The sequence below is a fragment of the Meriones unguiculatus genome, chromosome 3 (assembly GCF_030254825.1).
Source record: "Meriones unguiculatus strain TT.TT164.6M chromosome 3, Bangor_MerUng_6.1, whole genome shotgun sequence".
Lineage (NCBI taxonomy): Eukaryota > Metazoa > Chordata > Mammalia > Rodentia > Muridae > Meriones > Meriones unguiculatus.
The window spans coordinates 12650453-12673303 of NC_083351.1; the positions used below are offsets into that span (position 1 = coordinate 12650453).

The 22851-nt window shown below is 50.3% G+C and overlaps 1 protein-coding gene across 9 annotated transcripts in view; it reads right to left on the reverse strand.

Moving 5' to 3' along the window:
* Ubr4 (ubiquitin protein ligase E3 component n-recognin 4) overlaps positions 1–22851 on the reverse strand; it is a 113077-nt gene that overhangs the window by 8589 nt on the left and 81637 nt on the right. For all 9 annotated transcript variants that reach the window (XM_060379176.1, XM_021627466.2, XM_021627286.2 and 6 more), the window contains 26 exons: positions 22686–22814; positions 21634–21977; positions 19984–20074; positions 19607–19691; positions 19346–19473; positions 18390–18519; positions 18143–18300; positions 16935–17044; positions 16339–16480; positions 15933–16014; positions 15481–15654; positions 13620–13741; positions 12675–12872; positions 11902–11982; positions 11608–11695; positions 11058–11185; positions 9989–10096; positions 9470–9589; positions 8663–8853; positions 8069–8242; positions 7657–7756; positions 4262–4480; positions 3301–3414; positions 2038–2180; positions 1533–1658; positions 397–591 (listed from right to left, as the gene is read on the reverse strand). In XM_060379176.1, coding sequence (XP_060235159.1) covers positions 397–591; positions 1533–1658; positions 2038–2180; positions 3301–3414; positions 4262–4480; positions 7657–7756; positions 8069–8242; positions 8663–8853; positions 9470–9589; positions 9989–10096; positions 11058–11185; positions 11608–11695; positions 11902–11982; positions 12675–12872; positions 13620–13741; positions 15481–15654; positions 15933–16014; positions 16339–16480; positions 16935–17044; positions 18143–18300; positions 18390–18519; positions 19346–19473; positions 19607–19691; positions 19984–20074; positions 21634–21977; positions 22686–22814 — 3680 coding nt within the window. The remainder of the gene's footprint in view (positions 1–396; positions 592–1532; positions 1659–2037; positions 2181–3300; positions 3415–4261; positions 4481–7656; positions 7757–8068; positions 8243–8662; positions 8854–9469; positions 9590–9988; positions 10097–11057; positions 11186–11607; positions 11696–11901; positions 11983–12674; positions 12873–13619; positions 13742–15480; positions 15655–15932; positions 16015–16338; positions 16481–16934; positions 17045–18142; positions 18301–18389; positions 18520–19345; positions 19474–19606; positions 19692–19983; positions 20075–21633; positions 21978–22685; positions 22815–22851) is intronic.

Here is a 22851-nt window from a genome sequence, read left to right on the forward strand (position 1 = left end):
CAGTTGCTTTTCCAACATACAACAACCCTCTCCTCCTTGCCAGAAGCAGTCCTGACTGAGAAAGCCAGCTCCACTCATGCAGCAATCTCAGGCCCACCAAGGCCTGCAGCTCTACCAGCTACGCGCCCTGACTAAGTACATGATGGGAAAGTGGAAGCACCAGCTTCTCCCTTCCTGTTTCTTCTGAAGGCCACCCCAAGACTAGAACCCCCGAGTGTCCACATTAGGGATGGGACAGCTTTGGGAAGGAAGTCACCCTCACTGCCGTGTTCTGTGCAACTCTTAGAACTGTGGATTAACAGCCCCCCAACCCCTCAGTGAAGGCTGAGGGATCTAGCTAAGCAGAGAGGTGCAGGGAGTGTCGGCCAAGGAGCGTCCGGGCCACGCGGTACTGACGTGTTCAGGACGTAAAGCACGGTGTGAATGATGTAGGGGATCAGGTGGATGTTACTCTCGCGGCCACCCCCACCGGTGTCTGCGCTGAATGACTGCTCCATGGCGAAGCGCAGGAAGAGCAGCTTGATGTCATGGATGTTGAGCTGGTACGTGGGCTCCCGCTGGCCCGTGCACTCCTGGAGGTAAGTGTTGTGCCTAGGACGAAGCAGAGCCCAAATGACTCCTGGTCAGAGCTGGAATGGAGTGAAGAGCACTTTTGGACATTCCCACCTGCTAACTGCAGAGGTCAAGTCAGGGCTATCAGGAGGACGGACCCCAGAACATGGCTGCTCTCAATACGGGAAAGATGCTCTCAATGTGGCAGAGCCTACCACTTTGGGGGCTCATTTCTTAACTGGCCAATGTCACGGCCACAGGTGATGACACACTTTGGAGAACTGTGGAACTCACTCATTCTGGTGACAAGGTGATTTAGCCTTAATGATCTTTATAGTCTCCAATAGGTTGGTGTTGTTTCGTTTTTCCTTTCTGAATCAATATCCAATCGGCCCTGCCTCTTGTTAACTGGATGGCAGCCCTAGGTGAACGACTCTGCGTGCCCTTCATCATCCATGGTGCAGCGCCGACACACGGCACACAGCTGAGCATGCTATCCGCCACCACACTGTCGTCGTTACACGCGCTTATACCCCTGCGCTTTAAAGCAGACTCCACAAGGCCTCCCAAACAGAGGACCCCAGAGAAGCTGCAGCTGTTGGGAACAGCCAGTATACAGGAACAGAGAGGCCTTAGAAGGAACACCCCTCCACCCCCCACCCCGCTTTCCTAACTTAAACGCCAGAGCCATATACCATAAAAGGGAACTCTTGGAAATTCTGACCCTAAGGACTAAGTCAGACGTTCAGGAGGAGAGCTAATGGGAAATTTTACATGGTAACCAAGAAACTGAGGGTTCTGGTAGTCAGCCCTATCTGCTCAGAAAGCTCAGAACAGCTCTATGGTCAGCAAGCACAGACAAGCATGGATGCCCAGTGATGTATCCGGGAGATGGCATCATCAGGGGCCGGCTGAGCTGATTTCTTCCCACCTCCTGGAAACTGCACCCCATTTCTGCTATGAAAACACTCAACACTCACCTTGCTAAACATGTGGCAAATGCTGATTCAGGGACATGGGGACCCCAGACTGGAAGAAGCCCATTGCACTTTGTGTTGGCATTCTGCAGGGCAGCACTCTCCCACTCTTCCCGGCCTCTAGCCAACCTGGATGGACAGGGAGGAGATCGGGGACAAGTAACTGCTGGGATTAACCTGGTAATAAGGTAGCTGGGTGCTGAGGGCTTGCTAACACCAGCCCTGGCCCCAGGGAAAGAACGAGCTATTTGTAAGCTCCATAGGTAAGTGCTTCATTAATTGAGGCAAGCAGTACTGCTTCCACGGGCCTTTCCCAAGGCCAAACGTCCAAAGCCACACATGTTTTCTCATATGGCAAGAACAGTTCGTGGACCTCTGTGGGCTAAGGCAAATGCCCTACTCCCTGGAGATCAGAAAAGTAGGCTTGAAGCCCTAGAGCCAGTAACCTCAGCCCACCAGCCCAGGCCCTGAGCCAAAAGCCCACTTATCTGCAAGAGGCAAAGCCCACCTGACGGCAGCCAGGTGACAGTCGTAGTGCACAATGTTGAAATGGGAAACAGTGCTGTAGCCCTGCTGTTTCCGGGGCTTGTTCTCCACCTCCTCCAAGGCCACCCGCTTGGTGAAGGTGTAAATGCCTAAGACCTTCGTGGGCTGCAAGGACAACACAGAAAGGAGAGGTGAGGAGAAATTCCCCGCCAGGCGATGCAGGGAGCCAACAAGACATGGAGAACCAAGTGCCCCCTTCAGATGGGTTTCAGACGGGAAACCCATTCAAACTGGTGTGAGTGTCCTTTGCTATCACACAATCATGGGGCTCAATTCCTTGGGGCAGCACTAAGAGGATCTGGGACATCTAAGAGGTGATCAGGTCATGAGAGCCCCACTGTGGGCTTAACAGAGATCTGGAAGATCCCAACATTCCACTCTTGAACCTCCAGAACCCATGATGTAACTAAATCTGTGTGTATCTGTGTGCACCCAATGCACGTGTGGTTCTAAGAATGGAAGCTATGGCCTTGTTCATGCGAGGCAAGCACCCCTACCACTGAACTACACTCCCAGCTCCAAACCTCTATCCTTCATGCATTACTCAGTGTCAGAGAGGGCAGACACCTAAGCCTAGGCCATCCTGTCTGTGCTGCATCTATCTAGATGGGAAGTGCACAGTCAATCTACAGCCACTTGCTTCTCAAAGCTGCTGGGCTACTCTGTCAACCAGGACACTTGTCCTTCTGCAGCCTAGGGACAAAGCTGGGCTAAAGAGGAAGAAGGCCCTCCTGGAAGCAAACAGGCTACCTTCCCCACTGCTCCTTCCAGGTGTCACCTCATTAGAAACACTTAGAAAGTGGGGCTCAAGTCACTCACAGTCGTCCTGAACAGAAGTAATGCAGTGTGAGCTGGAGTGCCCAGGCCTGGGGTCAACAGAACCTCAGCTGGAATTCTAGCTTTGCCACGTGCCCTCGGCATATTACCTATGAACTGGGGCCTTTAACAGTGTTAAAGACGCAACTCCCCCGTTTACAAAAAACTCCGCCCAATGCTCTAGCATTGACAGAGGATGCCAAAAGATGGTCTCTCCAGGTGCCAATGATGCTGAGATCAGTTTGCCTTCCTGCCTACAAGGCCACCAGCAGGCCCTTGCGTCAGTCTTCCAAAGCACGAGTCTGTGCCAGTACAAAGCGGCTTACAGGAGAGAGGCCTGTCTCGACACAGACCCAAGGTATGCTAACAGAGCCTGAGCATGCGCAGTGCCACTGCCCAGCAGTTGTACCTGGAACTTGTACCCCTCCCTGCAGATGCAGCACGTGAGGCCCGGCTCCTCAATCAGCTCTTCCATCTGCTTCAGGAGTGCAGTCTTGGTCACCACCTGGCCCTTTTCGTTTGTCTAGAGGGGAAACACGGGCAGCATGTCATAAGAGTTCCCACATGCCCTCTCACCCTGGCTTGGGGTGGCCACACACAGACATAAAAGAATGCTGTGTGGAGAGGAGCGCCCTTCTGCCGGGCTGAGAGGTGGAACTGAGGCCATGTCGGGCTAGGCAAGTGGCAAGTGCTCTATCACGAAGCCACACCCCTGCCCCTTCCACTGCCTTCTATTGAGGGAGAGCCCTGGATCCGTTCGGGAGTCAGCAGAGCAGAGGAAATCATGCAATGGGAAGCTGGCATGCCTCCACAGTGCCACCTGTTACCAAGAACGCCCCTTCACTCTGTGCCAGCAACACTACATCTCAGCGGCCAAGGGCTGCTGTGTCCTGATCATTTACTGTTCCCAAAAAATGTCAAACTGCTGACACACACGAGTTTGCTTGTTAAGACAAGGCTCTTCCAGGGCCACCATTTCCTCCAAAGCAAGACAACGGAGCCCTGTGTGTTGATCAGACCCTGTTCAAAGTCCCGCACAGCACCTAGGTGCTGTGGCCAATATGCTTCACTTTCTTTATCTGGAAATAGGTATAACGATGTCAAGCCACTGGGTCACTGAGGGTTTAAATACATCTTATCCGTGAGGTGCTTGCAGTGTTTGGCATGCAGCAAATCCTGGATATGGAGTAGCTAGTACCTCCATTTTTACTGCCTGCATGAATGTTCTGGGTCACTTCCCCCGAGTGGCTCCCTCTTGGTATAGCAGCAGCCACCTTAGAGTGCGCAGCACTGGTAATTCCTGTATCTTCCTCTGAACAGTCCTCACACCGCCAAGACCAGCACTAGTCTGCCTGTGGTGGCGCCTTTACCGTCATGCCTAGCGTTCCCAGTGCCTTCTGCCTCATGGCCATGGCCATGCGCTTCTTCTCTGCACGGGTCTCTCTGCGGGCCGCGTCGATCTTCTTGTTCACATCAGGGTGTTCTCGCAGGGCCTCCAGCAGGTTCTCAGCCAGGGTACCAATGCCCTCGTCGCTGGACACCTGCTCTAGTTTATGCAGGTTTGTGATGGAGTCTGTTCCAATCAGAACCTAAGAAAAGAGAACTAGTGAGATGTATGTTATGGAATTACGGAGGCAGCCTTCCACGGAGGCTTGGTCAAAGCCTTTGACCATCAGTCAGTGTGCACAACCTGTCAACTGTGGAGGGAGCCTGCCACCCAGGCCCAGTCAATACTTCAACATCAGCCCAAGTGCACAAGTTTGTGTCACTGGCTTCACAGCAATCAGAGCCTGAAATTCTGCACTGCAGAAGACACAACTGGGATGCATGGCTTTGCCAGCGACCTCTAACGAGTTACTCCACTCACTAGCTCTAGTATCCCCACATGTAAAATGGGGATAATGTCAAGGCAGCAGTAAGGAGGGAAAGTGAGGCAGCACTGAAGCACCCAGCAGGGACTGTGTGGGCACCCCTGGGCAGAAGCCCTGAATTCTCAGCAACGCCCCAAGTTGTGCATATGGGCATCTAGAGCCATCAAACCTGGTGGCTGCTCTCCCATCCTACAAGACACTAGAGGCAAAACTACAGCATGTGGGAGTAGAGGTGATGAACAGCTACATAGCTTTATCAACCCTGTCCTTGCCAAGGCCGGCTCCACAGCCTGTGGCACCACGCGATGGGAGCTGGGGCAGGCGCAGTTGAGAAAGGCCTCCAGGTCAGCTCAGTGGTCGTCTCCCAGCCTCACTGAAAGCCACACCCGCCACCACAAGTTAGTGGTGGGAGTCATTGTATGTGTGGTGAAACACTGAAGACAACAGAGTCAACCTGAGAGGTGAAAGCTGTTTGCCTCAGATCACTCACTAACTCGTAAATCCACCCTCACTGTAGGAACTGCAAACCCACACCCTCAGCAAAACTGCATGTTATCTCATGCCTCCTGTTCCAAAATGCTGAGTGAGCCCGAGTTTAAGACCTAGCAAACTTTTCCACAGGCACTCACACCCCAAACTCAACATCCTAAGTATTTACTGTGAGCGTGCATGTGCATACACAGAGAAACGTGTCAAGTAGGAGTAGGGAAATCACCAAGACCTTGTCCACATGAAGCTCATACACAAACAGGAAGGGCAGCGGACACGTGCAGAGCCTGTTTGCCAGGCTCTTCTCTGTACCTTCAGCCTCTTCCAGCTCCTCTGTTGGCACTGCCTTCCCTCATCGCTCAACCAAAGGACAGGACAGAGCTCTAAAGTTACCAAGCCCTTTCTCCCTCTGCAGCCACTGGCCAATCATTTCCCCAAATCACAAAAGCCCAGTACCCATCCACCATCATCTAACTTTTTTTTTTTTAATATTTATTATGTATACAGTGTCCTGTCTGCATGTGCACCTGTATACCAGAAGAGGGCACCAGATATCATTGTAGATGGTTGTGAGCCACCATGTGGTTGCTGGGAATTGAACTCAGGACCTTTGGAAGAGCAGCCAGTGCTCTTAACCTCTGAGCCATCTCTCCAGCCCCCCAGTCTAACTTCTTGTTAGCACTCATGGCACTGTCCTTGGGGGGAAGATCCACACTCCTATACTGAGTATGGCAGTCCATACCAGTAGTTAGAACACATAGGAATCGAGGCAGAAGAACTGCTGGGAGTTTGAGGCTAGCCTGGACTTCATAGGGAAGACTTGGCCAGCTAGGGCTGCACACTAAGATGTGTGAATGGTCATCACATATTGCCCTTGGCCAAATCATAGCTCTGTTCCTTGGTTTTTCCTATGCAGAAAAACAGCTGATACAAGGAAGTGGAAACAACGTATGCAAAATCTTACTCTAGAGGCCTATCAACTGTGGCTGTCTACCGACTGAGCCAGAAGTCGAGAACAACAGAGATTTGGGTAAGACCTTCACTGTACCACTACACTTCGGGGGGGAGTTACAGAACAGGCTGCCAAATGAGAACGCAGACCTATATTCAATACAGAACATAAGAGCAAAACAACTGCAGGGACTCTCAAAACACAGCACTACATGGTACACCACCCACCTAGAAATGGAAGACAGAGACAAAGCCCAGGAAAAGCTGTGCAGCATCATGAGCTGCAAGTGAAAGCTACAACCAGGCACCACCACAGCATGGCTGGGTAAGAAGAGTCAGCAAGGGTGGCAAAAACGAGAGATCTGGGCTACTCACTTGCTGCTAGAAGTGTAAAGCGGGTCTGCAGCTTCTTTTTATAACTGGTGTGATATGTCACTGTGAGTGCGGGCACATGTGGAAGGCAGAAATAACTGTGGGTTCTCTCCCTCCACCCTTGTGTGGATTCTGGACTCTAACTCAGAAGGTCAGGGGTCATGGTAAGTGTTTTCACTACCTACTGCGTCACCTTGCTGGCCTGGTAGCTTCCTACAAACTAAGCATCAAGCACTACCCCAGCAGCTATAGACTTAGGCACTTACCCCAGAAAATGAAACAGTCAAACAAAGCCTGCACCCGAGTACCACAGCAGCTTGGTAAGTAATGCCCAGTGGAAAGTGACTAGCTGTCCTTTAACAGATGGACAGGTACAAACTGGGATGTAACCCGACAGTAGGACACTACTCAGCAATAAGGACATAAAATATGCAAACTACCCAGAAGGATCTTCAGATAACCCTGCTGAACAGAAAGGGCCAACCCCAAAGGTTACACATTCCTTGTGTCCACTTTTGTGACAGTATAGAAATGGAGAGCTCAGCACGCCTCTGAGGGAGCAGCACAGAGCAGTAGGGACACTATGCAAGGGCAGAAGAGGTCACTGCTGATTGGAATATATGCTATGGTTGCTATATCCAGGGAATGACTACCCAGGAGCCATCACTAAAATCAGGTGGAAAGAACCTCGCAGCCCACGTCTTCTGTGTGGGGTAGGTAAGGATCTGAGAGGTTGCCCACAGTGCTGAGAGGTCAGGAGCGGGCTGCAAAGTTGTCAGCTACTCGGGGCAGAGCAGGAAATGGTGGTGATGGCGTTTCAAACATTCCAATAACTGAACGAGCCAGCAATCCATTCTGGCTCGAACCGTCACCCATTCTCACTAAATCAACTGCTGCAGGCCGAGCCCTGCTTAAGAACTGTGGAACTCACCATCACACGCACAGAGAACTAGATGCACCTCAAGTGCCAAGATAAGGCACACTATGGGTGACTTGCTGGTTCTACACAAAGACTGTTCATGATCTCTCCTGTTACCCATCCTGCCTATGGAGGACGGTCCACAGACACGCTGGTCACTCACCTGGGTGGCAGGGTGCTGCATGGCCAGTCCCCGAAGAAGCCTCAAAATAAATGGCAAAGCAGGGCGAGACAAAAACTTTTTCCAAATGTCAGCATCCAAACTGCAAAATAGACAAGGGCACATCAGCACCCAGGAAATGGTACTGGGAACCTGCTGATGACTCTAGTTTGTTTGAACAAGATCTTTCAAGAATGTAATGAGTTACTAAGGGCAAACCTAGCTCAGAAGGCAGATAAAAACAAGCACTTGAACAGAAGCAGAAAAGTCCCAGAATTCTACAGTGGCTGAGTGGTCACTGGACACATCCCTGAAGGGGAGGGGACACAGATCACAGAGGAAGCTCCACGCCAAGATGTTGAGAAAAACGGCAACATGTGAGGAGAGGCACAAAGCCCCAGAGAGGGCGTCTTACTTCTTGGCACTGGGGATATGCTTTTTCATGTAGTCCAGGGCACTCTGGGTGATTCCCTTCTGAAGGATGAGATCTTTCAGCTGGTGTCCGTTGCTGTTGTTCTTGATACCAGCAGCAATTTTGCAGAAACAATCCAGGAAGACTTTGTCATCCCCACTGTGGTCTTCATCGTACCTAGGAGAACACGAAGAGCCTCAGCATGAAGACAGAGCTCATGTCACCCTCTTGGTTCTTGGTTAACGACCAGATGAACCACCTATAGGATCCACTCTAAACTCAGACAGGGAAAGGAGAACCTCAGACCAGACCTTGCCTGCCCTGTGCCCAGACAGATGTCCTTTTACATCTTCAGGCTTTTGTAAATGTGGCTCCCTGCACCCTGTCAGGCCCTTTCCCATCTCTGCCCAGCCAGCTACTGCTTTACTACACTGATTGGTGACTGCCTCTTCACTAGACACAGCCTCTTAAACGTTGGATCACAGACACATAACACTCAATAAAACCCCAGGCGGCTCTGCTCAGCCTCACGAAGCTAGCTTGGGATTTCATGGGCACTACCCCCAAGACTCACTGCACCAAACTCCAGGCTCGTACTTATCGAAGCTGCAGTATGGCTTGAACCGCTCCACCAGGATCTGCATCTTCTCCAGCTCTCCGAAGGACAGGTACGGGATGATGCGCAACAGGCCCTGTAGCACACTAGGGTTGGAGCGAACGAAGGTGCTGTTGATCTGGTCCAAGAGCATCACCAGCTGATCCTTGTCACCTGTGAGGAGGAGGTTGCCCTGCAACAGAAGAGGGTGGAAGTCAAGACAGTGGCTACAGCCAAGAACTGACCCCCAAAGGTCAGCCACTCCCACCAGACAGAACTGTTCCTCAGTGCTTGCTGGAGAACACTGAACACCCTGGGTTCCCTTAATGAGCTTTCAAGTTGCTGTGATGATTCTCAAGTGGCCAAACTACATCAGTGCAACAACCTACCTCCCCAGCAGAATGGAGACTGCTATACAGTCTTGGGGGCACAGGCCTGTCCAAATCATCAACCCCAGAGGCAAGAAGTTCCAGGTGCTGACAGGAGAGACTATGTTGTGGGTTGATGTTATCCCCGAGGCCTGACTGCATCAGTCGAAAGTGTGAAGTGTTAACTATGGCACTGCCTATTCAGGCAAGCCATGCCGGGTTCCACTAATGAGCACCTTCAGACTGATAGAACATCTTTGGCAGCTTTGTTTACCCCGAGTCCAAAGGTTTCAGGCTCAGCACAGTGACATCACCCTGAGTAGAGCCTGGCCATTCCCAACATGAGGGAGTTCAGCCATTCTGGGTTGAGCTCAGCTAGCTCCTGACAAGCCCACTGCTGGTGCCCAGTGTCTGTAGGCAGAAGGACCAGGCCCCACTCACCTTGTCTTCACTCAGGGGCTCTGCATTGGACTCATCTAGAATGATCTCCATGATGCTAAGCACCTGCTCAGCCACAGCCGCTCCTCCGCTGTCCTTGCTTTCCTGCTCAGCTACCAGAGCCTGAGGGAGGAGATGCAGTGATGCTCAGGACACAGCCACAGCCCTTCACTGCTGGTGACCTCCACTGCCTTCCATGGTCTCACAGCCCAGAGACTGCGCATGCATGTGTGCATATGCACGTCGGAGAGGGAGACAGTGGAAACGTGACATTCCCACTCTCATTCTTAGGTGCCCTGAGGAAAGGAACTAATTTCTTCCAGTGTTGGGTCTGTTCTACAGAATGTCTGCTCTTGGGTCTTGAGTCTGCTGCACTCAGTAAAGGGACAGGAAGCTCTGAGGTACCACAGAGTAGCATGAGTGTGAGTCATAAGGAAAAGACAGCTGAAGGACCAGGCCTAGAACGGAGACCTCTCAGGATTGCCAAACCTTCCTCCATCATTGAGAGCCCACATTCCTTACCAAGTTTAAGGTTCCCAGCATGACATTCAGAGTATTCATTTCCAGCTTGACCAGCTGTTGCCGGTTGACTTTCACCTTCACACAGTAACTAAACAGCTTCAGCAGCACCTGCAAAGAGAAGCCAGCCCAACTCCATGAGCGCTCCCATGTGTGTGACTGTACAGCAGTGTTGAAGAGGCACCTGCAGAAAAGTGGCTAAGCCAGTGGTTGTCAACCTTCCTAATGCTGTGACCATTTAATACAGTTCCTCATGCTACGGTGATCCCCAATCATAAAATTATTTTCATTGTTACTTCATAGCCATTGTCATTGTTACTTGATAACGGTAATTTTGCTGTAACTCATTGTATTGCAAATATCTGAAATGCAGGATAGCTCACATGTGACCCCCCCCCAGGGGTCTTGATCTACAGGTTGAGAACCACTGCTCTAAGAGGACTTCTCAATTGACAGGCCTCCTGAAGTGTGACCCTGGGGCTCTCACACCAGGTCGACATCTTAAGTGGCAACATTTTCCCCTACATGATGGCAGTGACTGGTTCTTAGTAGGTCAGGTGGTGTCCCAACATCCTGGGCAAATCCAGCCCCAAACAAGACTCTACACTAGCAGCAAATAGAACATCCCAACACACACAGCCTATGGAGGCCGAGAACCAGGTAGGCTGTTTCAATGACACCTGCGTATTTGTCCTCGTACACCACAGAAGGTAAAGATATGAGTGAAATCTCTATGGTGCCTCTGGAATCCCGACTGGTTAGACAGATGAGCTTCCAAACAGAAGCCTATGACAGCAATCAATAACAACAGTGACTGGGGGAAACAGTCATTGGTCCATGATACCTAAACAGGTCCTGCAGAAGACTGCCACAGCCCGGTGTTTAGAGGGCAGGCCAGGAGGAGAGCATTAGGAGGCTTAGCTGTCAAAGGCTTGGGATAGCCAGGTCCTTCAGGGGTGTGCACAGGCGTCTGCTGTGCCACACTGCCCTCCAGGGTCAAGCGTGGCTCAATGAGCACAGCTTTGTGTAGATAGGCTGGTCCCCTGGTCCCCCTCATGTGCCCCAAACTTACTGTCAGAAGGTGGCGCCCCTGCTTAAAATCTTTGATTCCTGCCAGTCTGTTAAGCATGCACTCCAGACCTCCACACTGGGCCATCACACTGGCCATCTTATACACTTCTTCTTCATCTTCTTCTTCATCTGGAGAAAAGGGAAATGAATGGGAGCAGAAACTGAAATTGGGAGTAAGAGTGCCTAGATCAACAAACACAACCCCTTCCTGGGCCAAGAGCGTGTGGCCCTCCCTTCCCCCTATGACACAATAAAGGCCATTACTGTAACCTATTTGCTCTCACTCCCATAGGAGGTTTGCTCAAAGTTTAAGTCACCTGAAGTTTTCTGCTATTAACATAAGCAAATACCACTGTCAACGGAACAGAGAGCCAAGGCAGAAAGAAATCTGGACACAAGTCTGCTAACTGCACCTTTCCCTTGACAGCCTGAATGTTTTCATCCTAACATGTCCAAATCAGGCCACAGACACCTGTCTTTCTCCCCACAACTGTGGTGCACAGCACAGGCTCTGGGACATGTCGCAGCCCCATGTGGGGAGAGGGCTGTACCTGTGGTGGAGTCCAGGGACTCGATGAACTCCTCAGTGGCATCACCCAGCAGGCCCCGCATTCGATAGACAATCCTCATGGGCTCTCCCTAAGCAGAGAAAGTTGAAGACAGACTCACAAACAGGCCTCCTCGAAGCTATCTGACCCACAGTACCTAAATGCCTCCCAAGCTGACAAGATGATGGATTTTCTCCACACCCAGAAAGGAAGTAAAGCTACGGTGGCCACTCGGTGAGTCCTTAAGGCAGCAAAGGCGGTCGGTCCACCCACAGCCCCTGGAGAGAAAGCACATACCTCATTCGTGGTACACCAGACCTTCTTGTAAACCTCAGCCACAGGAAGGTCCAAACTTATAATCTTATTGTTCACAAGGAGCTGAAAAGCAGAGTGGGGGATTACTATAAGGTAAGGGCTCATGTCTACACCTCTCACTCATCACAGGGCCCTGTTGATGCTTACACACTAGAGAAATGCACGTGTGTGTTTAACACCCAGCATTTTGTGCACAATGTTGGTGACAAAGACACTTAAGCCACCATTCGGTCCAGCCTAGACCTGAATGAAGAACTTTTTTACCTTGAGCCCATTTCAGGCTCAGCAGCAGAAAAACAGAAAACCAAAAACCACAAACCACCTTTGCCTTTAGGCATACGGGTGGTAACACAAGACCCAAGAAGTTATCTGCCAGAAGCTGCAAGGCTCAAGGTGATGATGGGGGCTATGACCCATGCACTGGGGTCAAAACTCCAGGATTCCTATGGCTCCATTATCTGCAATCTCTAGAAAACTGCCAGAAGCAACAGCGACAAAATCCTACCACCACGCCAACTCTGCTGTTCCATGCCAAGAATGGATAGAGCCCCTGACAGGCCATTAGCCTTACCAGCAAGTGAGACAGGAAGACCAGAACCATTAGCTCCATTTTGCAAACTAACTTCCTATCCAGTTAATCAGAGATTCAAAACAAACAACAATAACAACAACAACAACAAAAACATCCCACCCAGGTTTGACCCAGCCATGTTCCTTATGTCTTGATGAGTGACCAGCACAGCCTCGGCTCTTACCTCCATCCCACTGTCATCCTCCAGAAGAGCCACCAGGTCACAGTCCTGGCAAATCTTGTTCTTTATGTCCCTCATAAGAGGCCCAATGCCTGGTTCATTGCTGCTATACGGGTTTCCAGGCATCCTGCCCTGTAGAAAGTCCTCTTGCTGGGGATCCTTCTCCAGGGTCACAAAGAACTCAGTGACTTCATTTTCCTCCTAAAGGATAAAAGAGGGACATGTAAGAAGGAACAGCACAAAATATTTATAGCACTGACCTGCTCTGTGTGCACCAAAATGAAACACAGCAAGTGTGCCGCATCCCTGCACATTAAACATAAACATGTTAATGGACAGGTGATCTACACATCACAGAGATCATTCAATACATGATTTGAACAGCCTAAGGATCACGCGCTCCTCACATCTTAGGGAGAGAGCGCCTACGGAAAAAGGGACAAGGAAGGGGGCAAGGTGCTGTCTGGTGAGACGCTGATTAGTCTGAGGCCATGCAAGAGTCACTAGAAACTTGGAGCAAAGAAGGGGCTTCTCTCTGTGACATGCTCAGAAAGGCCAACCCCAATGCTCTTTCATCAGCAACTGAGAAGACTGTTGTTTCCTTTAACAGTGACAATGGTCTCTGGACCAGACCACTGGAAAGACACGCATGTGGCATGCATGCATAACCCAAGGTGCAGAAGAGGAGGAGGAAGAGGTGACAATATACCCAACTCTGCACCAAAACTGCTGCTGCCCCTGCAATGGGATGTGAGACCTAATTTGAAAAACAGCTAATCCTGGGCCTTCAGGTAGGAAGACCACTGGCTTCTTCCCCCGTTAGGAGGAAAATTAAGAAGCTGGTTCTCCGTCAGTGGACCTGGCAGAGAAGATACTAAATCACCCACAATGTGGGAAGGCCACTGCTACTGACACCTGTGGGTTGTGGGGAGCAAGCACACTGCTTACAGGGTAGATGATGCTGCACAGCCTCTCAAAGATGAACACAGGAGTCCGGTAGTCATCCAGATTGTAGCGCTTGGCTGTCTCAATGCACACAGCCATGAAGGCCTTGGTTTCAGACTCTGTACCTGCCAGAAAGCAAAGTGGCCAAATGAGTTAGGAAAAAGCTTCACCTGAATGAACTGAGCGGAGACCAAGAAACACTATCACTGCCAGGTGTCTCCTGCTTGGTACGTTTCAATGCTCTAAAAGGTAACCCCAATGGTTCTATAAAAACTGGTGCAGATAGATAGATGGGTCTTATCCTAAGACGACACTCAATGAGAAATCCTCCATCCCAAATCAGTCCCCTACATCACAGAACGTGCTTGTTTTGCTCTCTGGGAGCATGACTTCCCTTAATGAGAAGGACCAAACCTCATTTGACTCAGCACCCCTTTCACCAAAACTGACCCTCAAAGGCAACAAAGGACTTCCCTTTCAGGTAGTCAGGCAGATGAAGTTCACTAGGGTAACTTCACTCCAACTACTTGAAAACAACTTCCAATCATCATGAGCTACTACACTAGAGAAGGATAAAAGCCACAAAAGGAAAGAATTCAGGGCCTCAGAGAGAAGCAATCATAGAAATGTTGGTCTTAAGCTTTAGTTTCCATGTCCTGTCAGGACCCAAGTGCTTGACACAGAGTCCTGAGTCAGCTGAGATGGAAGACAGCAGACGTACCCTGTCCCTTCTGGCCACCCTATACTGTGTGGCCAGCAGCACAGCCACACTCTCAGAGTGAAGGTCAACTAGAACTACTTTTTCTTTCCTCCAACTACATAACTGAAAGGAAACTGTCCTTTTTTATAATAACAGTAATGAGCGGGGGAAGGGAGGGTGACAGCTAACCAGTTATCCCCTCCCACATGTGGCACCCAAACTCTACACTGACACAAAGTCTGAGAGGTTGGATGACGGCATGCCTGGGACAGTCCAGGGGTCCTTACAGAGGCAGCAGTCACAAACCCACCAGAAGACTAGCTTGCATGAGGCCCAAAGGGTGGTTTTTCCCCTCTTTGCTTTTATAGATTTTCACTAATGTCTGTGTGGGTCTGTGGGACTGAATATGCATGTGTTTGAAGCACAGGCACCTTTGGAGGCAGAAGAGGATGCTGGATACCTTGGGAGTGGAATTCCAGGTGGTTGTGAGCTGCCTAACATGGATGGAGGAAGCAAGCCTGGGCCCTGCAAGAGCAGCAAGAGCTCTTAAGCACTGAGGCATCTCTCCAGCTCCTCTCTTAGTTTTATAAGGCAGGATTTTGTCATGTATCCCAGACCAACCCTCCTGCCTCAAACTCCCAAGTGCTGGGACGACAGGCAGGTGCCATCATTCCCGGCTTCTAGAATTTCCAGAATAAACTTCAGAAATAGGAAGTTGCAACCCAAAATCATAAAATACTAGTTTGAGAACTTTAAACTTTTGAGTGATCAGGCACAAATATGCTTAATAAATTTCAAGATGGGAAGTCTCTTGGCTACAAAATTTAGAGCTGTAAGAACTCAACAGCAGATTAACAGAATAAACAGCACAGAGACATAGGGATGTGCGGAGTGGTGTTCACAAGAAAAAGGTAGGGAGTGAGAACACAGCAAGGCCACCGATGATACAGAATGAGTCGGTTACAGATGGCTGAAGACATCGGCCTGAGACCTCCAACTCCTCCCCTCTCTATGAGCCCATCTCTAGGACTGCAACACCAAGCACCACAGCGCTCCTGAGACAGGTTTCTCTCCCGAACCTGAGTCGTGACCTTTCTGGTGCTGTGGTTCTCAGAGGAAAGGCCTTTGTGCACCTCCCCAGCTCCAAGCTACCAGGCCGGCTACCTGTGGTCATGTCCTCCAGCATCTCCAACAGCATGTCCTGCGTCTCGTCAATGAGCTTTGTCCGCTGCAGCACTAGCTTCCGCAGGCACAGGTACCCATTGAGCACTGTGCCCACCAGGCGGCTCTTAAAATGCCTCTTGATGGACTCCACCTCTACAAAGGAGGAGAGGAGGCCTGGGGGGGGACAGGGAAAAACTGCTGTAAGATCTCTGCAAGAGAACACAGAAGGCCTGTGCTGGCCAAAGAAAGAAGAAAACAAAAAAGCAAGGATAGTCAATGCACACGTGCAGAGCAGATGCTCACTGAGCCAAGGCCAGCAGTGAAGAGCTCAAGTGTAGACCCACCTACCAGGAGAAAAGTCCCACAGAGAGGAGTCAGCTGGCACCCAGGAGCATAGGCTCAGGCCTAACATATCCCCAGACACCCACACGAAGGGCTAGGTGGCTCTCTACCTGTGAGACTTTTGAGGGCGTAACCCTGCTGCAGGTCTGTGCTCAGGGTGGCCTCCTCCAGTGCCAGCAAGCGGGCGATTTCCTAAAGAGGATGACAAGCACAGGGTGATCGGGGACACTTCCCCCGCCATCCCAGGATGCAGCACCAACCAGGTGGTCAAAATAACGTACGTGTTCATTCTAATTCTCAAAAAATGCCTTTACAAGAAGCCAAAGATGGCTCAAATATTGCTGAGGGACTGTTTAACCCTGAAACAGCTCAAATGCTGGCAACAGACCACCATAGCCATTCTACTTGCAGTACAGTCTGAAAAACAATTCCCACAAATGCTGCTTCTCAAGTAAGAAACAACAAAAAGTACCTTTCAGAAGTAGAGAAAAGAGAAGTGGGGGAAGGACAAGTCACCTTGGTGATGAGGTTGCCCACATAAGGCAAGACTCCCCGAGCAGCTAGATAGACTTTCCAGTGACATGAGGCGATGAGCTTCTGGTAGAGAGCCAGGTACTCCGCAGCACACTCGCCAGCAACGCTCAGCTCGTCCAGGTAGCTGCAGCAGAGACAGGACAGCTTAGAGAGGACTAACGGTTCCAAGAGCCCAGTGGATCCCTCCTCTGCATCTACTGTTTGGTCTCCTCCTCCTCCACCTAGACATGGATCCTAGAGGAGGTCATCTGAGAAGCCCCACACTTCCCTCGCTGAAAGGATTCACAACACTTCAGAGAATGGCTGCCAAGCCTCTGAGCATCTGTGTCTCCGTGCTCACGGCCCAAGGACTGCAGAGGACAACGAGTGACAATTACGTCTGTGCTCAGAGGCGCTCAACAATACCCACTGCTGTTTTACCACTAATACCCCCCTAAAACCCTGTCTGGTTTTTGTGGCAGGAACCAAGCAGATATACACCACTTAGGGGCACCTCCCAACGCTGATCTGTGTATTCACCCGCGAACAAGGGAAAGGCTTAACTATGCTGTCATCCTCCCCAACACCCCCCACAGTACCTGGTGAGGAGGTCAAGGACCTGCTGCTTGCGGCTGGGGACAGTAGCAAGAGCTTCCACGATGGTACAGGCTGCCTGCCTTGCTGCCTGTGTTGCTGGGGTAAAGAGTACCTGCCAGACACGGGAGAGATGAGGCTCTTCTTCTTGGCCCACGGCATGAGCCGACGTCTACCAATCCACATTCTGAAAACCTGTCTGGGGCAAACTGAAGGGTCCACACCACCAGCTAACTCAGCACCCCTAGCTGCAGACTGAGACTGTTAGAGAGCTCTCCTGCTTCACAGAAGCTTCTCCAAGCAACTTAGAGAACATATTTGTCCCTAGTTGGCATTAACTTGACAAAGCCCAGAACTATCTCATAAAAAAAAAAAAAAAAAAAAAAAAAGAGCCTTGAGTAGCTGACTCGAGTAGCGGATGTCATCAGGCTGGCCTGTGGGCATGCCTGTGAGGGACTGTCTTGACTGTTAACTGATGCAGGAGGGCACAGCACGCTGTGGCTGGGCTATCTCTAAGAAAGCTAGCTTAGATGAGCCTGTGAGAAGGCCAGCAAGCTGCTTCATGTTCCTGCCTTGAGTTTCTGCCCTGCTGACTTCTGTCAGTGATGGACTGTGACTTGGATGTGTAAGCCAAATAAATCTGTTCCTTCTAGTCGATGTTTTACTATAGCAACAGAAGGGAAACTAGAATACCACATGTAAATGAGGGAGAAGTCAAATAACCATTCTCCTTGCAGGCCCTTGAGAGTTCTTTCTTAGGATACCTGTCAGGGGGTAAAACTCTAGAGTTCAGTGTAAACTGAACATATCTTGCTTGGCAATAGACAACACAGAATGATTCTTTGAGGGGAAAGGTGGAATTGGGGGGTGGTTTGGGACAAGGTCTCATTATGTAGCATAGTCTGGCCTCACACTAAGAAGTCCACCTGCGTGTGCCAGGTGCTTAGATCAAAGGCCTGTCACAAAAGTTCACGCTTTAAAACTTAGCTAGAGGGAAGAAGAGAACAGTGGACCTCAATGTCACAGGGCAGCAAGGGGATCGAATGAAGGTGTTGGTTTGCTCCTCTGAGAGAACGGGGCGGGATGTCCCTGTTGGTGGCTGCATGCAAGACCTTCTATTTGAAAGGACGTAAACAGCAGTAAACGGGAAGCAGAGAAACAGCAGAACTGGCAGGTGGAGGATGTTCACAAGGGACCTGTGAGAGGCACTCACCTGCCTCAGCCAGTTGTTGTGGCCCAGCTTGAGATCAAGTGGGGTGGTCCTCTTTCCCCGCCGGCTCAGGAACTGCTTCCACCTCCACAGGTACTTCTCAGTCAAGTAGAGACGGTGGAGCTCTGACTTGCTGGGGGACTTGCCATTGCCTTCTACCCCTGCCAGGCAAAGGTGGCAGACAGGGGTTAAGTAGGAAAGCACAGTGGATGCAGAGGCTGTCGAGAGTGGCAGGAGGGAAGGGACACACCTCGGATAGGCAGACACTTCTTCCAGGCTTCATAAGATGCCTTGGGATCCCTCTTGAGCCACAGCTGTGCCTGGGCATGGATCTCATTGCAATATGGCTTCACCGTGGTGAGGGCCTCGACAGGGACATCCTGGTTGAGGAAGCAGCACAAGGTGAGAGCTCGCCAATTCACCTGGGCCCCAGCTTGGACTGACACACAAAAGACCACATGTACCCCTGATGCCCCAATATGGGTTCTTTCTAACCAATCTGTACCCACGTGAGAAGCATGTCTCCGTGCTGATATTGAGGCCACAGACTCAGATGTGCGAACTTCCTACTGCCACATGCACAGGGCCACAGTTACTTGAAAGTGGAGTGTTACTGTCCACTTCGTGAGGACTTATGAGCAGCTTGCATGCTGGGCACCACACTAGATCCTGTCCTGGATACTAATTAAGTCAAGCCATCCTCAGATTCAAGGAGTTCACTGTATATTTATTTTAAATAACATTTCGAGGTGGTCACTGATTTACATCTTAGATGAGGAAACTGAGGAACATAATTAACTTGCATAAAGTTTTGGTATCAGTCACCAGGTGAGCCGTACTTGACCTGAGTCTGTTTTGGGGCCATGGATGTACACCCATGTACATAAATCATGTGCAAAGTGCAGGTGTAGGAAAGGACATACTGCTGTGGGAACCATGGGCCATCTGCTCCAGCTTTTCAAAAGCCTCGCTCGGCTTTATATTGTTTAGGCTTTTATATTGCTAAGTTTATATTACTCTGTACTTCTCAAAATCCCAATCCACCTCTGCTGAACTAAAGCAAAGACTAGCGCTAAAACAGAGTAAAGCCTGGTGCTCACCTCAGCCAGTGAGTTGACTTTGAGAGAGCAGGGCACACTGCTTAGAGACCATGCATGCAGACCTCCCCGCCCGCCACCCCCCTCCACCCTCTCAATGTCACGGCACCTTATTCTTCTTGCTGGTTGGGGCAGGAGGTTTAATCAGCTTCTGTAAGATCCGCAGGCACATGAGGGTGATATTCTCAACAACCACTGGTGTTTTGATGTTCACAGCCATGAGGAAAAGGCTGAGTGCTGGGGGTGAGCAGAAGTCACAATCAGTACACAGGCTGCCCAAGTGTCATCTTCCTCCGACCTCTTGCCCAGGTCCTGGGACTGCACCTTTCAGTTTTCTGAAAAGAGCCCACACAGATGGCCCCAAGCTCACCACAGCGTAAGCGGAGTTCCCAGCAGCTGTCCTCCTTGGAAATGGAGTCAGTCAGTAGCAGCATCTCATACTGAAGGCTGCTTGCCTAGAAGGCCAAAGAGATGAGGAGAATCAGTGGTGTCGTCAAAGGCCAGGGTCCGGGCGAGAGCTAAACTGATTATAGAATTCCTACAAAACTAATCTCTAGCCATGGGTGTCCTACCAGGACAAGGAGACATGGGAGACCCTATGCTACAGTTTCTAGCTCCTGCTAGATGTGAACTTTGCAAACAGGCCATTCCCTTCCACCTCAGTCTCTGACACTGGCCTGGAGAAGAGGTCAGGGAAACAGAAGGTCCATGACAAGAGAGTTCAGAAGGGACAGCTGGTCTACTCACCAGGTCAGGATTGGCCCAGTGGCCCTTCAGTGCTGTGGAGACTTTGCCAATGATCAGGTCATTCATTTGCTGAGTGGCCTCTGGATTGTCTCTGGGGAAGCAAAATTACAAGTCCTGTTAGTCACAGTGAGCATGGCAGGCCCCTCTTCCCACCTAGAGGCTCAGCTTTTCCACCTTCATCCCAGGAACAACAAGACACATCTTCTACCTTAAGGGGTCTCTGATGGAAGAAGACTAACAAACCCCTTTCTAAGGGACAGTGATGGAAGGAAGGAGAGCATTAACATGGAGGTTCACACTGCAGGCAGCAGGGTGCAGGAACTGCTGGTGTCCATCTCTAAAACCCGAGTCCACGCTTAGCGTGGACCCCATGTCACTTTCTACACAGCACCCCACTTCCCATCTATGTTGCTTCCTAATATTGTCTCTACTGTTATTAAAAACAAAATGCACTGTACACCTGAAAACCCAAACATGACATTTAAGACCCTACAGGATCTGCTCTTTTCCAAGAGCTAACCATTCCTTTCTCCTCTCTACACCACCTGTATCCTTGCTCTCGCCAGCTTTGCAGGCTTCTTTACTCTCAGCATCCTGGCACACACCTGTCTCAGCCTATTAGCTGTTTCTTCTCGTGCAGCCCACAGCCTTGCTTCTAGAAAGCCTGTGCTCATGCACCACCCCTCAGAGAAGCCATCCTATACCCAGGATGGCCAGCCCTGTCATGACAGAGTCACCTTATTCTCTAACATACTGGTCATTATTTATTGCAACAATCTCCATCTAGAATGTAAGCCACTACGTGTCCACAGTGCTTAGCAGAGCCTGCTACTCAAGAGATGTTTAGTATCCAGCTCCTGAGATGTTCCAGAATTGATTCCACAGAGTAACCAGTCCACACAAAGCCGGGTATAAATATTCTTAAGTACTCAACAACATGGTTTGTTACCTACTCAAACTTCAAAAGTATTCTGATTTTAAGTTATGTGTATGAGTACATGACTGGGTAGGGGTTTCTGTGACATGTATACAGCGCCTGAAGAGGCCCGAAGAGGATGCTGGATCCCCTGAAACTGGAGATATAGGTGATTTCGAACCACCCAATGTGGGTGCTGGGAACAGAATTCCAGTCAATCCATTTAAGTGCAGTACACACACTCTTAAACCAAGCCATCTCTCCAGCCCCTAATTACTGAATTTCTCACCACCAGTGTTACGCATCTTTAAAGTATTTACCATTACTGGTATTTTTTGGATGAGTCTTTTGTCCAAGGCACGAGGTGCACAGTGCCAGACCCTGAGCCCAGTCCTTTCTGATCCGAGTCTAAGTACTCATGCTAGGCACCTCTGCTTCTTTTTCCTGAATGTTTTTTTTTTTTTTCTGAGATTTTCTTGAGTCCAAGTATTCCTTCACCTTCTTATCCTCCCACACTAAGACCCAGGAAGTTCCCTCAGGACACAGCACCTGAACCGACAGAGCACGTGGACAGAGCAGTCACAGGAACTGACGGTGATGCTTCCCACATCCACCCACTACCATCCTCCCTCACTTCCTCTGGGCTAAATCAGTCAAGCACTTGGCTCAACTCTTTACTCCTAGCACTAGCATCACTACTGCCACCATTCCAGCGTCAAGGAACAAATTCTGACCTTGTCAGGAGGCACATGAGCTGGCGGACCTCCTCACGAATGGCTGCAGCCCCTCTGCGGAGATTGTAATCAAAGAGCTCTCGGATGAGACCCTGGGAGACGAGGATGTGCCTCAGGGCTGGATTGGTGGCCAGGGCCCTCAGTAGTGTGATGCAATGCTCCGTGACGGCCGAAGCACAGCCATAGCACTTGGTGGAGGAGGTATGGCCACAGCCTAAGACAGACAAAGCACGGTACTGGCTGGCAGTGAACGTGGGCTGCACTGATGTCCGGGATGACTTTGTGGCTGCTTCCCTCTGCTGGAGATCATATTCTAACAGCTCTTTGCGTGAAGCAAAAACTTTCTAAGAATGAAAAGAAATTGGCAAAATAAATACACAAATAATGAAGAAAGAGGAAAATTAGTTATGTATATGATAGCTTCCTAGTAACCCTACCAGTTATTTATTTCATCCTCATTTAACAGGAGAAAACTGGCACTTAGTATGACTGGCTTGACCAAGGTCAATGCAGAATCTGAAATCAGGCTGAACACAGGCTCAAACTCTTCATTGCCACAACCACTATCTTAAAGGGTTAGAAAGTCAGATCTTAGCAAAGCTCATCAGTAACTTAGAGGGGCAGGGTCGCTAGCTGCCCTTCTAAGATGGGGCTCCACTGATAGCCAGCATCCTACCCATGGAAACCACGTGGAAACATTAAAGGCAAACATGGCCCCTCATGCCAACTGCAGCTGGGGTGCAATGAACCTCCAGCCTGGAAACATCCAACAAGAGGAAGCAGATCTTTGCACTCATTTTAAAATCCGGAGTCCCACTACTAAACAGAGACCTATCTGCTAATGCCATCCCACCACCATCGTGCTGCTTCTGACTGCCAACAGCTCTCTCTGGCAAGTGGCTGTCATCTTAAGGTAGGAGAAGCATTGGTGCAGCTGCTGTGCCAGTGTGGCTCACTGGGCTGGGCAAAGGCAACACTAAGAACGGGAGCCTGCATGGGGTGAGAGTGGCTCTGAAAGCATACAGGCCCTGCAGGCTGGTCCCACTGCCTACCTGGATGATTTTGGAGAGCTCATCAAAAGAGTTCTTGCAGTCTCCACAGTACTCCTGAGCCAGCTGCAAGATGTAGCGATTCACACTGGCTGAAGTGGAGCTGATGCCCCCCGCTGTTCCCGAGTCTTCCTGCAATCCCAAGAGGTCAAGTGTCAGACTTCTGCCT